At 41.4% G+C, this 16,367-nt stretch overlaps 1 protein-coding gene across 28 annotated transcripts in view; it reads right to left on the bottom strand.

The window, feature by feature from the left end:
- eya4 (EYA transcriptional coactivator and phosphatase 4) overlaps positions 1-16,367 on the bottom strand; it is a 680,435-nt gene that overhangs the window by 112,804 nt on the left and 551,264 nt on the right. For 21 of the 28 annotated variants that reach the window (XM_043686452.2, XM_043686430.2, XM_043686456.2 and 18 more), the window contains 4 exons: positions 15,463-15,605; positions 15,180-15,302; positions 9,986-10,068; positions 86-266 (listed from right to left, as the gene is read on the bottom strand). In XM_043686452.2, the coding sequence (XP_043542387.1) occupies positions 86-266; positions 9,986-10,068; positions 15,180-15,302; positions 15,463-15,605 (530 nt within the window). The remainder of the gene's footprint in view (positions 1-85; positions 267-9,985; positions 10,069-15,179; positions 15,303-15,462; positions 15,606-16,367) is intronic. The other 7 variants (XM_043686590.2, XM_043686599.2, XM_043686478.2 and 4 more) reach the window with 1 other exon arrangement.

Here is a 16,367-nt window from a genome sequence, read left to right as displayed (position 1 = left end):
TTTGTTAAAAAACATGATGGTACTTGATCTTCTAGTTTTCTGAAAAAAAAACAAATACAGCGTAAAAGAAAAGGAAGTTATTTACCTCCAGGAAGATCTGTACCTGGTTGTCCAGTGATAGTGGAAGGATCTTGTAGCTGATAAGTTGTTGACGTTGAAGAGGTACCATCAACACTATCATTTGAGGTCATATATGTGCCATATGTTGAAGTTGGATAATACTGTGCATACTGGTTTTGGCCGAATGCTGTGTAAGAAGGGTAATCCTAAAATGGCAACAATCATGTTTAAGTATAATCTCCTATTTGGAATAATCATTTGGTTACACTATTCAGTCAGTGCAATAGTCATAAGAATGATTATAAATGAAATGCATGTGGCGGAATAAAATCATACTCTTCTCAGGTGTAATAAATACAGGATGTTTATAAACAACTAAGATAACATTTTGGATGTACATTAGTAAACTGAGAAGGTATGGAGTGGTACTGAGAGATCAATACAGGAGTAAGCCTGGCATTTACCTGACAATGTAGAATATAGTTCATGACAGGTATATCATGTTCAAATAATGGCAGGGAAGATTCAATCTGACCAATTAGTACCCTATCGGCCTGCTCTCAGGTATCTGCAAACTGATGGAAGGGATCATCAATAGTGCTGTCTAGAAATCCACAGAATGCCTACAGTGTGGAAGCAGGCCATTTGGCCCATCAAGACCACACCAATCCTCCAATAGGATCCCACCCAGACCCAGCTGCCTACCGTATCCCTGTAGTCCTGCATTTCCCATACCCAATCTACCTAACCTACATATTCTTGGGCACTATGGGCAACTTATCGTGGCCAATCAACCTAACCTGCACATTTCTGGACTGTGGGAGGAAACTGGAGCATCCAGAGGAAATCCACGCAGACATGGGGAGAATGTACAAACTCCACACATACAGTTGCCCGAGGGTAAGATCCAACCAGGGTCCCTGGCGCTGTGAGGTAGCAGTGCTAACCACCGAGGCATTGTGCCACCTTGAATAAACTCTGGAATAATCTGCTCATAGATGCATTCCATCAGGACGACTTCGCTCCAGACCTGATAACAGCCCTTACTCAAGCATGGGCGAAAGAGCTGAGATTCAGGAGTTGAGCTGGCCTTGATTTGAAGGAAATATTTCTTTTTCGTCTGGCATGAGGAACCCTAAGAAAACTTATGTCAATGTTAAAATGGATTTCCACTGGCTGGAGTGGTGCTGAACAGAAAGAAAGATGTTTGTGGTTGCTGGAAATCAATCAACCTCAGGACATTGCTGGAGGGGTTCCTCAGGGTCACATCCTAGTGGGGTCTTCAATGACTTTCCTTTCATCATAAAGTCAGAAGTGGGGACCTTTGTGAAATTTTTGTGTGCATGAATATGTACTTCAAGTGCTGTAACCTTCAGGGCTATGATCCAAGTGTTGGAAAGTGGGATTAGGCTGGGTGACTCATTATTTTGCTGCTGCAGATGCAATGGGCCAATTGGCCTCATTCTGCATTTGGAAACCTTCCACAATTTCTTAGCTGATGACTGCACGATATTCAGCACCATTCACAGCTTCTTCGATACTGAAGCAGCCCATGCCCAGATGAAGCAAGATGTGGTCAACATTAAGGCTGGGCTGATCCATGTCAAATAACATTTGTGCCATTGAAGTGACAGGAAAGATAATCTCCACTGAGACAGTTTAACCACAATCAGGCATGGATCTGATGGTCCAAATGGTCTCCTCCTATATTGTAAATGGCTCTCTGTGCTGGGTTCTTCGGGTTACCACAGTCCATACCCACCCTTAATAAGAATGTCAGAGTGGAGCCCTCCCACAATCGTGAGGTTAGCTCTATGACAGTTTAATGTTGGAGTAGTATTAATGGGTTTAAAGCAAGATTTCCATTCCTTTCATGGGAGGATGTCCAGCCCTAAGACAGCTGCCAACCTATCCGATGCTTTAGTAGCTCTTTAGTTCCAGCAGTACAAGACAGAACTAGTGACCAGGGCTGGCCATTACAGGCAGCCCCACAGTGCTGAGGCACCTAGTTAAACCTGCAAATTGGGCGGCTGAGTGTAGTGTTGGTGATCTGAGTTTGTGAAAGCTGCTGAACTTTCTACCAGGCTTGGGCCTCCCCAGCCAGTGCTTAAAAGAAGAACAGTGGGTGTGGATGGGAAGAGTACCTTAAGTGAGCAGCAAAACTGGCACATTAAAAGCTCAACAACTCCCAGAATGGGTCGCTGTCCAATGCCCTGTGGAATTTCAGACAGGTAGGGAACTGGTGGGAATGCTGGCTACTGGATTTTTAAATCGCCCACCATTTTCAAATCCATTGGCCAAGAGCAAAAAACAGTCCTCTGACCATATGATGTTCAGTAACATGACCATCTCTGAATCCCCACCAACTACCTCCAGCTCATGGATTGCAGTGGTTCAGGAAGACAGCTCACCACTCCATTCTCGATGGCAACCAGGGATGGACAGTAAATGTGGCAAGCTAGCGACACCAATGTCCCACATCCCACAAGTGAAAAAATAAAAAAATGCTAGGGGTTACTGGTGATCAGGAACTCAACTGGACTAACTGGAGAAATACTGTGGTTAGGAACAAAACAGAATTTGAGCATTCTTGATTGGTATGACATCCACAAACATTATTTCTCTCCACCACTGTCATTCAGTAGCAGCAATGTGTACCACTTATAAGATGCACTTCAGAAATTCACCAAAGATTCTTAGACAGCACCTTCCAGACCCAAGACCACTACCATCTAGAAGGACAAGGGCAGCAGAGACGTGGGAACACCATCATCAACAAGTTTTCCTCTAAGCCACTCGTCATCCAGACTTGGAAACATATTGCCTGTTCCTGAAGCATCACTGGATCAAAGTCCTGGAATTCCCTCCTTAATGGCATTGTGGATTTACCTACAGTGAAAGAACTGCAGCAGTTCAAGAAGGCAGCTCACCACCAACTTCTCAAGAATAACTAGGGACGGGCAATAAATGCCAATGATGTCCACATTCCTTAAATGAAGAAACTTCTGAAATAAGTTATTCAACTGACTCCCCTACCTCTTCCCAACAGCCACATGGCACAAGCCAAAATTGTGTGTGACATTTTGCGGGTGAGTCCAGCTCGAACACTGTCTGAGAAATCCATTACCATCTGGGACATAATCCAGCGATCGCCTTAAATCTTCAATACCTCCAGCACTGATGCACAGTGACAGAACTGCAGTAACTTGCCAAACCTCCCAGGACAGCATGCTTCAAACCTAAGACCTTTACTAAACGGAAGAAAAAACTAGCAGGAAGATCAAGGTTCCTTCCTTGATTTGGAATTATATTATTGTTCATTCACTGTTGCTGAATCAAAGTCCTGGAACTCCCAATCTATCAAAGGGCTTTCATCTCATGGTCTGCAATGATTCACCATGATGTTCTCAAAGATCGTTAAGATGCTGGCCTTGCCGGAGATGGCAACATTCCTGTCAATGTATTAGAACTGTCAGTTTTTGCACTTCTGATTTTTACATTTCTTGAACTCTTTCTTGGAAGACACATGCACACTCATTTAACAATGATCTGGCTTCTCTGTGATATTAACAGTTAAAAAGGCCTGATTCCCAGGTATGAATGGTCACTTTAACTCTGATAACAGAAGGACAAAAGTGTACCTCAGTATATGTCATAATATCAGAACATACTAATGAATACGTTTCAAAATAATTACGTCCAAATGTATACTTTCCTCATGAGCAGTAGGAAATATGATTGGGAGATCTGCAGACAACACAAAAGTTGGCTGGTGAATATTGATGACTAATGTTATAGTAACAGACAGTGAAGAGGATGACTGTCGACTGTCAGGAGATATTGATGGTTTGGTTGAGTGAGCAAAAAAGTGGCAAATAGAATTCATCTAAAGAAATGTGGAGGTTATGCATCTCAGGAAGAGAAAACGAAAGCAAGGGAACTGTGATGATGCTGTCACTTTAAAAGGTTATTTTGTCCTGGGTTTTTCTGAAGAGAGGTTGTATAGGCAAAAGTATTGAACTGGCTACTGAAGACAGCTTAAGTCAACAGCTTAGGAGGCCTTGGGTCTTTTTAACAGCCTGAATGTGGGTGTGGCCAGTTCTCAGAAACAAGGCTTTCTAGTTTTTTTTAGCTTTAGCAGCAGAAGCTGTTTGGGGTCTCAGAAGAGTTGGAAGCTTCAGTGAATGATTTTTAGTTGCTGCTTCCTCTGGAATTTCTCATGATGTCTTTTCCTCCTGGATTGGAGAACTGCACATAAGAATCCATGTCTAAATTTGTCTTTTTGTCCAGGGATGTGTTCATGGGAATGTTACTATATTGGAACAGTTAATTAGTAATTGATACTGTATCTATTATTCAATCAAGTTTTCCAAAAGTTAAGTTATCCTAAATTCCTCTTTCTTCTGTTTGAACATTAAATGCATGTTTAAATGATTGCGTTTTGCTTAACGTCAAGTAGTTTAACCAGTTATGTCACATCTGGAACATGCACTTCACATCTACCTTTAAAATAAGAAAACGTTAGGGTTTAGGCTACCTTCTTCAAATATTTTCAGAGGGTCCGGTCTGGTTCATAAGAATACACAATAAACAGGAAGGTATTAAGACAGGCAGAGGAAGAAAAACTTGGAGCACATGCAGCACATGCCCATCGGACCTGATTGGACAGGTAGGTAAAGGAGGTAGATTGGATACTTTTCTTCATTGAGTCACACAAGAGCAGATAAGACGCTGGTTAGTTACTAATGTAACACCACTGTTTAAGTAGGGAGGGAGGCAGAAGGTAACAACATATAGGACATTTAGCCTGACCTCAGTCATTGGTAAGATTTTAAAATCCATTATTATGGATGAGAGTGCAGAGTACTTGGAAGTACATGGTAAAATAGTCATGATTTGGAGATGCTGGTGTTGGACTGGGGTATACAAAATTAAAAATCATACTATGCCAGGTTATAGTCCAACAGGTGAATTTAGACAGACTAGCTTTCGGACCGCTGCTGATAAAGGAGCCTGATGAAGGAGCAGTGCTCCGAAAGCTAGTGTTTCCAAATAAACCTGTGCAACTATAACCTGGTGTTGTGTGATTTTTAACATGGTAAAATAGGGCAGAGTTAAGCACGGCTTTGTCAAGGGGGAATCATGCCTGACAAATCTGTTAGAATTCTTTAATGAGGTAATGAGCAATTCAGACAAAGGACAGCCAATGGACATAAAGTATCTGGATTTCTAGAAGGACTTTCACAAGGTGTCACACAGGAGTTTGCTAAATAAGGTAAGAGCCAATAGTAATGGGGGCAAGATACTGACATGGATAGAGGATTGGCTGACTGGCAGAAGACATGGAGTAGGAATAAAGGGGTATTTTTCAAGATGGCAGCCAGTGACTAGTGGAGTTCCACAGGAGTCTGTGTTGGGACCACAATTATGTACATTATACATTAACAATCTAGATGAAAGAAGCAAGGGAATTGTTGCTAAGTTGACAGATGACACAAAGGTAGAGGGACAGGTGGTATTGAGGAGGCATGGAGACTGCAGAAGGACTTGGACAGGTAAGGAGAATGGGCAAAGAAGTAGCAGATGGAATACAGTGGAGAAAAGTGTGAGGTCATGCATGTTGATAGGAAGAATAGAGGCATGGACTATTTTATAAAAGGAGAAAGGGCATCAGAAATCTTTTAGCACAAAGATACCTTGGGAGTCTTAGTTTAGGATTCTCCTAAGGTTAATATACAGGTTTAGTTGGCAGTTAGGAAGGCAAACATAATGTTAACATTCATTTCAAGAAGGCTAGAATATAACAGCAGCAATGTACTGCTAAGTTGGTGTAAGGATCTGGTTAGACCAGATTTGGAACATTGTGAGTAGCTTTAGCCCTTGTATGCAAGGAAGAATGTGCTGGCCTAGGAGGGGGTCCAGAAGAGTTTTCTAGAGCAGTATGTCAATAGTCCGACGAGGAAAGGGGCCATATTGGACCTGGTATTGGGGAATGAGCCAGGCCAGGTGGTAGAGGTTGTGGTGGGGGATTTCTTTGGGAACAGTGACCACAATTTTGTAAGTTTTAGAATACTCGCAGACAAAGATGAGAGTGATCCTAAGGGAAGAGTACTAAACTGGGCCAAGGCCAATTATATCAAAATTAGGCAGGAGCTGGGAAATGTGGATTGGATACAGCTGTTTGAAGGAAAGTCCACATTTGATATGTGGGAGGGTTTCAAAGATTGGTTAAGATAGTGCAGGATAGGCATGTCCCGTTAAAGGCAAAGGAGGAAAGGCAGGATTCGTGAACTGTGGATGACAAGAAATAATCGTATGACTAGCCAAAAGGAAAAGGGAAGGGTACATAAGGTCCAGGTAGCTAAGAACAGAATGAGCCTTGGAGGAATAGCGGACGAGTCTTAAATGAGGAATCAAGCGGGCTAAAAGGGGTCATGAAATAGCTTTAGCCAGCAGAATTAAGGAGAATCCCAAAGCATTTTATTCTTATATAAGAAGCAAGTTGGTAACTAGAGAAAGGATTGGTTCACTAAAGGATAATGAAGGAAGGCTGTGCGGCGAACCTGAGAAAATGGGTGAGATTCTGAATGATTCTCATGGGCGGCACGGTGGCACAGTGGTTAGCACTGCTGCCTCACAGCGCCAGAGACCCGGGTTCAATTCCCGCCTCAGGCGACTGACTGTGTGGAGTTTGCACGTTCTCCCCGTGTCTGCGTGGGTTTCCTTCGGGTGCTCCGGTTTCCTCCCACAGTCCAAAGATGTGCAGGTAAGGTGAATTGGCCATACTAAATTGCCCGTAGTGTTAGGTAAGGGGTAAATGTAGGGGTATGGGTGGGTTGCGCTTCGGCGGGTCGGTGTGGACTTGTTGGGCCGAAGGGCCTGTTTCCACACTGTAATGTAATGTAATCTAATCTAATTACTTTGCATCAGTGTTCACTGAGGAGAGGAACATGATGTTTGTTGAGGTTAGAGATAGAAGTTTGATTAGTCTGGAGCACGTTGACAGAAGTAATGAAGATGTGTTTAGTAGGGTAGAGATTATTAAGGTGGACAAATCCCCAGGACTGGATGGGATCTATCCCAGGTTGCTGAGGGAGGCGAGAGAGGAAATAGCTATGGCCCTGACAGAAATCTTTGTGGCATCCTTAAACACAGGTGAGGTGCCGGAGGACTGGAAGGTTGCTCATGTTGTCCCCCTGTACAAGAAGGGTAGTAGGGATATTAACTACAGAGCAGTGAGCCTAATGTCAGTGGTGGGAAAGTTGCTGGAGAGGGTACTGAGGGATAGGATCTAGTTATATTTAGGAAATAATGGGCTTATCAGTGATAGGCAACATAGTTTTATGCGGGGGAGATTGTGCCTTACCAACTTAATAGAGTTCTTTGAGGAAGTGACCAAGCTGATAGATGAAGGAAGGAATGTATATGATTGATGTCAAATACATGGACTTTAGTAAGGTGTTTGACAAATGTGAGGTGATGCATTTAGGCAAGTCTAATTCTAGAGTGAATTATACAATGAAGGGAAGAGCCTTGGGAAAAGTTGATGAGCAGAGAGATCTGGGAGTGCAGGTCCATTGTACCCTGAAGGTTGCTGCACAGGTGGATAGAGTGGTCAAGAAGGCATATGGTATGCTTGCCTTCATCGGATGGGGTATTGAGTATAAGAGCTGGCAGGTCATGTTAAAATTGTACTAGACTTTGGTTCGGCCGCATTTAGAATACTGTGTACAGTTCTGGTCGCCACATTACCAAAAGGATGTGGACGCTTTGGAGAGGGTGCAGAGAAGATTTATGAGGATGTTGCCTGGTAAGGAAGGTGCTAGCTATGAACTCAGGTTCATTAGAAAAAAGGAGATTGAGGGGGGACCCGATTGAGGTTTACAAAATCATGAAGTGTATAGATAGGGTGGATAGAGATAAGCATATTCCCAGGTTGAAGGATTCAATAACGAGAGGTCAGGCTTTCAAGATGAGATGTGAAAAGTTTAAGGGGCAAGTACTTTACACAGCGGGTGGTGGGCGTCTGGGACGTGTTGCCAGCAGAGATAGTAGAGGCAGGCACGGTAGATTCATTTGCGTCTGGACAGATGCATGAGTAGGTGGGGAGCAGAGGGATACAGATGCTTAGGAATTGGGCGACAGGTTTAGACAGTAGATTTGGATCAGCTCAGGTTTGGAGGGCTGAAGGACCTATTCCTGGACTGCAAGTTATCTTTGTTCTATGACGTTTGCAAAAATGATTCCAAGTGTGAAGGGCTTGTGATATGAGGAGCCGCTGAGATCTGTACATTATGGAGTTTAGAAGGATAAGGAGGGATCTGATTGGAACTTACAGAATACAGAGAGGCCTGGATATGTAGACATGGAGAAGATATTTCCATTAATACGAAAGACTAGGACCCACGGGCACAGCTTCTGAGTGAAGGGATGATGCTTTGTAGCGGAAATGAGGAGGAAATTCTTCAGCCAGAGGATGGTCGAACTCATTGCGGCAGAGGGCTTTGGAGGCTAAGTCATTGAGTGTATTTAAGACAGGGATGGATAGGTTCTTGATTGGTAAGGAGATCAGGGTTTGAGTAGCATATCAAATGGTAGTGCAGACTCGATGGGCCAAATGGCCTAATTCTGCTCCTATTTGTTATGGTCTTAAGGTCATAGGAAGGACAGGGAGATGTACAAGAGTGTCTCCATTGCTTGAAAACTGCAGGCATGAAGAAAGATTGGATGGACTCGGGTTGTTTTCCTTAGAATAGAGGAGGCTAACAGGTGTCCTATTCAAGGTTCACAAAATAATGAAGGGCTTAAATAGAATGGACAGGGAAGACCCATTTCCCTTGCCAAGAGTAAATTACTTCCATTCTTCAGCTAGACCTCAGCGACTGCCAGGATATGTTTGGCAGCAGATATTAAGTCAGTGATAACAAACCTACCATGAAAAACATTAAATTTAAGGCACAATGGGAACCAATAATTAGCCACATAAAGGCCACAATTAGGCCAAGAGTTGGTGGATAAGCTTGACATTACACTGTTGCTCATGAAATATGTGCAGAAGTGACTCGAAGTGAGTAGGTGATGGAACCGTGACCCTGTCATTTCACCAAGCTTTATATTACCCCTGCCAGAGGGTAGGTGTGGGATGCATGGATGTAGCCTAAAATTCCAGGGGAAGAATTGGAATAAGTTAGCAAATTTTAAATAATTGTGCACCATGAAGATCAGTGCTTATGTCTCAAACATTTATAACTCAGTCAATATTAATGACTTGGAAAAAAGGACTGAGTGCATTGTCACCAGGTTTACTGACAATACAAAGGCAGATGGGAAAGCAAGTTGGGAGCAAATTGGGAGCTTCAGCATATGTAAGGAAGTCAGTTCAGCAAAATGGGTTGTGGTCACAATGGTGCCAAGGAAATGGGTGGAAATAGAGGTAAATTCAAATTCAATTAAAGAATTACGCAATTTAAATAAATTTGAAATTCATTTTCAAACCTAGCTAAATAAGATATGAAAAGATCTTTTCTTTAAAGTTGCAATATTTCTCTGAGATATACTTACATTGAGAAATTGTAGCATAATTGTAGACGTTGGAAAGAGATTTGTGTTAGCCACTCTCAGACAATGGTAGTAATGGGATTGCTATAACTGATCAATCATCTCCAGATTTGAGGAAATAAAATTGATGGCAATCCCTTTTCTGACTGTTACCCACTGCACCCTTTTGGGACTGAAGATGTACAAACACATATACGTGGTGCTGAGGAGATTGGGAGTAGACTGAACCATGGTATCGAAGGCTAGCAAGTTCAAAACTGACAAAAATGTATCGTCATGGAAGCTGTGCAACACCCAGGGTTCAGAAACAAGTGTATTTTCTGTCACCAGGGAAAGGTGGTGAAGAGAAGAGAATTGGGAAAAATACCTGATGGGAACTGTTGAAGCTTGTTGAATTGGAAACAGAGTTGCTGCTTGCATAAATACCAGGAGATGGTGTGAAACTGGATCCTAAAGTCAAAAGAAACAGTACGTTTAGAAATTTCATATGTCTCAAAATGAGCATCACAGTAAAAATTGCAGATGCAGATGACAAAAATAAACACAGCAGTACATCTGAAAGTATTTAGTTTTGAATATTGCTGGAAAGAGATAATGTTGAAGAAGCTTTTCATTTTGCACTCATTAGGATGAATGCAAAAATGCCAAACCTCAAACAATCACAACAATTTATATGATAGAAGAAAATCAGTTAGGCGAAAGTGAGGACTGCAGATGCTGGAGATTAGAGTCGAGAGTGTGGTACTGGAAAAGCACAGCAGGTCAGGCAGCATCCGAGGAGCAGGAGAATTGATGTTACGGGCAAAAGCCCTTCATCAGGAATGAGGCTGGGAGCCTCAGGGGTGGAGAGATAAATGGGGGGGGTGGGGGGTGGGGCTGGGGGAGAGTGTGATAGTTAGTTGGAGGTGGGGGTCAAGGTGATAGGTCGGAGGGGAGGATGGACTGGATAAGTAGGAAGGAAAGTAGACAGGCCATGAGGGCGGTGCTGAGTGCTGATTAGTTGGAAAATTGACCTGAAGTCAATGCTGGAAATGGTATCAGCACACTGATTGGAGAGGCCTCACATTTTGGAGGGAATTTTGTGAATTTTAACCCACTCAGGATGGTTCACTAAGTGTTGTCTAATTGCAGAATCAGATTAAACTAGTGCTGGATGCAATTCTTGACAATAATGTTTTTCGTTATGTTCAGTGACAGCAAAAAGTTAACATATGCCATTAAGCTGTTGTTCTGCTGAGTAAACAGATTACAAAAGGAATGTAAGACTTAACCAAACTGATACATGACAAAGAAGATAAGACAATGGCCTGGTTTTATCAGAAGAACAATGGTGTGGGAATAAAGGATAAATCACGCAGCAATTTCCAGTATCTGTACATGTGTAGAGGACCAGAAGTCAAGAAGCTGCTTGCTCAGTTTCCCAATTCCTCCACTAAAGTAGTAATTTGCTGAAAAATTCAGCATTCAAATGTACACAACACTGTGATATTGCTCTACTTAGCCCAATAGATACCCATAACACATGCTACAAAACATTATGACTCGTCCATTCAAGTGACAAGCAATGATCCCTGTAAAATTACATTATTGAGAAAGCTAGCATTTTCAATGGGCATTACTCTTAAACGCTTTAAATGGCTCTTGACATATGGTATTTAGTTCAGAACAACCTTTAGGTTTACTGTGCTTAGCTGGAATATTTGTGATAAATTGCCTCACTGACGCAGAAAATTAAATTTTAAAAGCGTGGAAGCTCATTACATTTAATATTTTTGATTTTTCTATTCTCAAGAGATTTAATTACTGTTGCCAAATTTTCAGTTTGCAATTGATCTAAATTTTAGATATGAAACTACAATAGCTGCTCTTTTGTTGTACACCTATTGAAAAGTTTAGGTGTGCCAGAGAATAAACATTGCAGAAAAAACCCCATCAGATTGCATTAGACAGGAATCCAAAGTTTTCAAAATGAGAAATCTTGGGATTTCTGCTTTGGGAGTTTCCATTGTACTTCTGATGATACTGGCAATATTTTAAAAAAGGAATACATTTATTTTCTTTCTTGTATTAACACTTTTACACCCAAAGTCTTTGTTTATCTCTGCATTTACAAGATACTTGAATAGAACATGATTTTGTAGAATAAAGGTGACTGATACTTCTTGTGATTGAGAAACTTGACAAGCTGATCAGAAAAAAAATTCTTCAGAATGTCCTTGTAGTAGCTTTTGCATTGTTGCTGTTCCTTTGCTTTTGAGGTCAGTTAGCTCAGTTGGCTGGATAGTTGGTGAGCAATGCAGATGGATGCCAACAGCGTGGGTTTAATTGTAGCACTGGCTGAGGTTATCATGCAATATTCTTGTTCTCAACTTCTCGCCTTGTCTGAGGTCTGGTTATCCTCAACTTAAACCTGTCATCTCTCTCTTTAACGAGAAAGTAACCCTATGGTCTGGTAGGACTATGGTGACTTTACTTCTACTTTGTTACGTAAGTGGAATTTCCAGTAAAGTTACTGCAGGAACCTGAAGCTACTACAAGGAAGTTCAAGCTCAAATGTGACCATGTTGAAAGTTCACAAAGACCAGTGAAATAGGCTTTTACCTAGAAGTTCTACTGATCTGGTGACAACTGGAATTGAACACAGCAGTGCATCTGTAAGTACTTAGTTTTGAATATTGCTGAAAAGAGGTAATGTTGAAGAAGTTTTTCATTTTGCATTCATCAGGACTAATGCAAGAATGCCAAATTTCGAACAATCACAACAGTTTATATGACAGAAGAAAATGGCTGCTGATTAGTTGGAAAGTTGACCTGAAGTCAATACTGGAAATGTCATCACACATCTTGGAGGGAATTTTTGAAATTTTAGCCCACTCACGATGGGTCAGTAAGTGTTATCTAATTGCTGAATCAGATTTAAAAATAGACCTTTTAAGTTGGGGTTTTGCTTATTCATTCATAGAATGAGGGCTTTGTTGTCTAGGCCAGGATTTATTGCCCAGAGTTAACTACATTGCTGTGGGTCTGGAGTTGCATGTTGGCCAGACCAGGTGAGGATAGCATTTTCCTTCCCTAAAGGGAACTCGTGAATCAGATGAAATTTTTCCCGACAATCAATGATAGATTTGTGGCCATCAGTGAACTCTTAATTTCAACTTTTTTTTCTGAATTTGAATTCGAATTCCACAATCTGCCATGTCCCCAGAACATCTCCGGAATAACAGTCCAGTGATAATACCATTAGCCTGCCACATCCCCCTTTTTTGGCTGTGTACAGTCTGTACTTTGAATATTATAAACAGCTTGAGGAAGATACTGTCTAATTCTGTCAGGCAATCACTGGATGTGCAGCCTATGTGGCTGGCATCAAGATGGCACTGAAACTTATACATGACATTGCTCACTTTTGTGGTAGATAGAACATCCTATTGGATTGATGGCAGTAATGTATTAATAGATGATGTCCCTTGCATTGCCATTACATAGCAGCAACATGACACACTTAAACTATTCTTCACATTTTTTCAAATGCTTTATCCATTTAATTTGAGGTAGACCAGAACTTCTCATGTCCAAAAATGGTGGTCCTATTTGGGAGTTTAAGCAATTTGCAATGAAGAATGATTTGATCAGGAAAGCCAACATCTTAGGGAAGTACTTTGATGCACTCTATTCCACATTGAGCTTTGCCACCCTCAGTCTTAACACTGAAAGATGGGTGAGTTCAGGTTGAATGCTTAGTTTACATCCTTCCTGATTTAAACTCCATCAAAATCAATTGGACATAAAATTGGGTGGCTGACCGAAACCTTGTCATTGTCATTGCTAAGTGAGGCATGCATTCAATCTATAATTAGCTTTGTTATGCTCCTGAAATTTCAGAGCACATATAAATATTGTAAATGTTAAAACTTTGGATATAGCACAAAACTATACTTTACTGAGCAAACATCAATGACATTCATTTCCAAATTTGTTAATAAAAAGACAAAAGAATTACTTAAAACAGTTTGAAGAACAGAATTTAAGCATTGCTAAAAAAATGACACATTTTATCAACCTTTTGTTTTGCTCTCATCAGGACATTTTGCAAGAATACAAATTCAAGGGCAAACAACACTTAGACTGCATATAAAGAAAATGCTAATGGATTGGCAACTGCAACTCTGATTGGGAGAGGTATTGCCTTAGCAAATACAACAATTAATGCTGAATGCCGATGAAACTAGTTTTTTCATATTACCACTACAACATAGTAGTAACACAACTGGTGTTTGTCATTTCCAGAATGTTGCCTTCAAGCCAAGAAATGTTCTATCACACAAATTAGTAACGTGGGCTGTGAGTTTCAATGCTGTTGTGATGCTAGCCATGCAGGCCATGCATCCTAAAGACTGGCGGATTGTATCAAAGAGCATGTTCCTTTGGCTACTTGCAACAAGCAAGGTATTGCCCATATCCAACTAGTTCACACTTGTAAAACTTGTAACACTGGGTACAACATTAGATGTTATACTGCAATTGGACTGAATAATGTAGCTGAATGTGTGAGGAATTATGCTGACAGCAAATTTAGAATTGTCACTCCGTCTTACATGCAGGTGTTGGAAGCTACATATATTCATACACGGGCCCTTTTTGTTGTAGACAGAAATAAACTGAATATGCAGTATGCCTGTTTTAACTCAACAGAATAGGTGACACCCACTGCTGGCCAATTTCTCAATCAGAAATGCCCTGACCAAACAGAGTCTACCTGCCTAGTTTAAAAGTTAAACAAAGATTGGCAGTTAACCGTCAATCATCACTTAACTGGTGTATTCTCCACAGTAATTCTTGTCCATTTGCCAACCAATCAACACGCTACTCTTCTGCAGCATAAATACTGGTTTCCTCTTGAATGTGTTTTCTTGTAAAATGTTCCGATGTGTGCAAGATAAAAAACTTCGACAAGAGTGAGTCCTTTTTCAGCAAAACTCAAGGAATTGATTTTGTTGGCTCTCTCTCCATCCTGGAACTGTGAAGCAGGAGTGTACCCAAACCGTGTTATACTGACTGAGTTTTAACATGACCTACACACAGCCCTAACCTCCTGGGGATCTGTAGGTGAGAGACACAAGTTCTGCTGGGTGAAGGAATACCTTTTAAATTTGTTCAGTTCTCTGGAACCTAGCACAACCCTTCCTGGTACCTCACTACCTGGGAGCACAATAAAGGGAGCAAAGGTCTGGGTAACCTGTTATTTTCTTGACTTCTGCAGCCAAGGACTTTCTGGGCCAATGCTCAGGTAAATCAGCTTCATTATAGTTTGAAGAAATATCTCAGAAGTTTAAAATGATTTCTGATTATAACATTTAGATTGAGGTATTTCAAAGTAATCAGGCTGGTGGAATAGCTTTGTAAATGTAAGATTATTTCAAATCTTTGCACAACTGTTTTAAAAGCTTGAAATACTAGTTAAAAATTAATGGATTGCCATCTAGAATAAGACCAGGATCAGAAAAATCAAAACTGAATTAGTTGGTAGGCAGATAGAAAGGAGAGAAGGACACACCACCAACCTTGCATCTGATAGGAATATGCTGTCTGGCCTGGTTGGGGAGCAGCAAATCCTGGACTGTAGCTGAGGCATCCTGTCTGCAATGCAGATTGTGCTTGTGGAAGTCCCCCTTCTGTCTTAATTCCTGATAAGAGTGCACACAAACTGGTTTAAATTTGAAATTTTCTAACATTGCTTTTTGAAATGAAGCTTAAATCTCTTTGGTTTACATTGAGGCAACTGACTAAACAAAATAACCATCGTACTAATAATTAATTGAGTACAACCTCAGAGAAGTGCCTTACCATAAGCGGGCAATCCATAGTGCTGGCCTGTCTGAGAATACGCAGCATAGACTGCAGGCTGCTGCATTCCTGAATACTGGGTTTGTCCAGCATAAGCTGTCATTGATTGTACTGCTGGTGTGGAAAGAATGTGTGGGTATGGCCTGTGGAGAACAGAAAGCTATGTCAAGCTGCACATTACAAAGAGAGAAAAGGCAAGCTTATATCCACATTACAGCGCTAAACAGAGACATTGAGCCTTTATTCCCCCCTCTGGAAAATTTCTATGGGATTACTTCGTGATGTCAAGTTATTTGGGAAAAGCATCAATGCCAATCTTATAATTCCAGCAAATCAAAGGGAGACAAGCTTTAGTGGGAGAGGGGTCTGTCAGGTCAAAGTGGTGCTGTTGAGATCAAAGTGCAGGCTTTGGGTTTTGCTAAGAAGAATGAGGCAAGGTATGGTCTTGTCTTTTCTTCTAATCCAATTGCTACTTGGTGGGTAGTAATAGCAGGTACAGCAGTGGTCTGCTCCTCCTGTGAGACATGTCTGATCAGGTGGAAATGAAATGCCCCTGACTAGTATGTTTCATGAATTGGTTAGAACAGTAGTAAGGGACATACGCAAGGCTGAAAGTTTTATCAATAAGAGTTTCAACAAAGGTTCAGCCAGAAAGATAGGTGACCGTCAGGAGGGACAGGTAGGTCGTACTGGAGTCCCCTATGGCTATTCCCCTCTTCATACAGGTATAACATTCTGGATGTTGTTTGATTTGGGGGGGGGGGGGGGTATGGATTGCCACTCAGGGGAAAGCAATAGCAACAGCCAGATCAGTGGTACCACAATAACCTGTGGGAGATAGAGGAATCGATATGTCGGGCAGATCATGGTAAGAGGGTTATTGTAGTGGATGATTTTAACTTGCC

Source organism: Chiloscyllium plagiosum, unplaced genomic scaffold (assembly GCF_037043375.1).
Source record: "Chiloscyllium plagiosum isolate Xiang-an unplaced genomic scaffold, Cpla_swu_hap1 HiC_scaffold_3, whole genome shotgun sequence".
NCBI lineage: Eukaryota > Metazoa > Chordata > Chondrichthyes > Orectolobiformes > Hemiscylliidae > Chiloscyllium > Chiloscyllium plagiosum.
The sequence above is the reverse complement of the archived record's forward strand: the minus strand, read 5'-3'. Positions and strand labels throughout refer to the sequence as shown.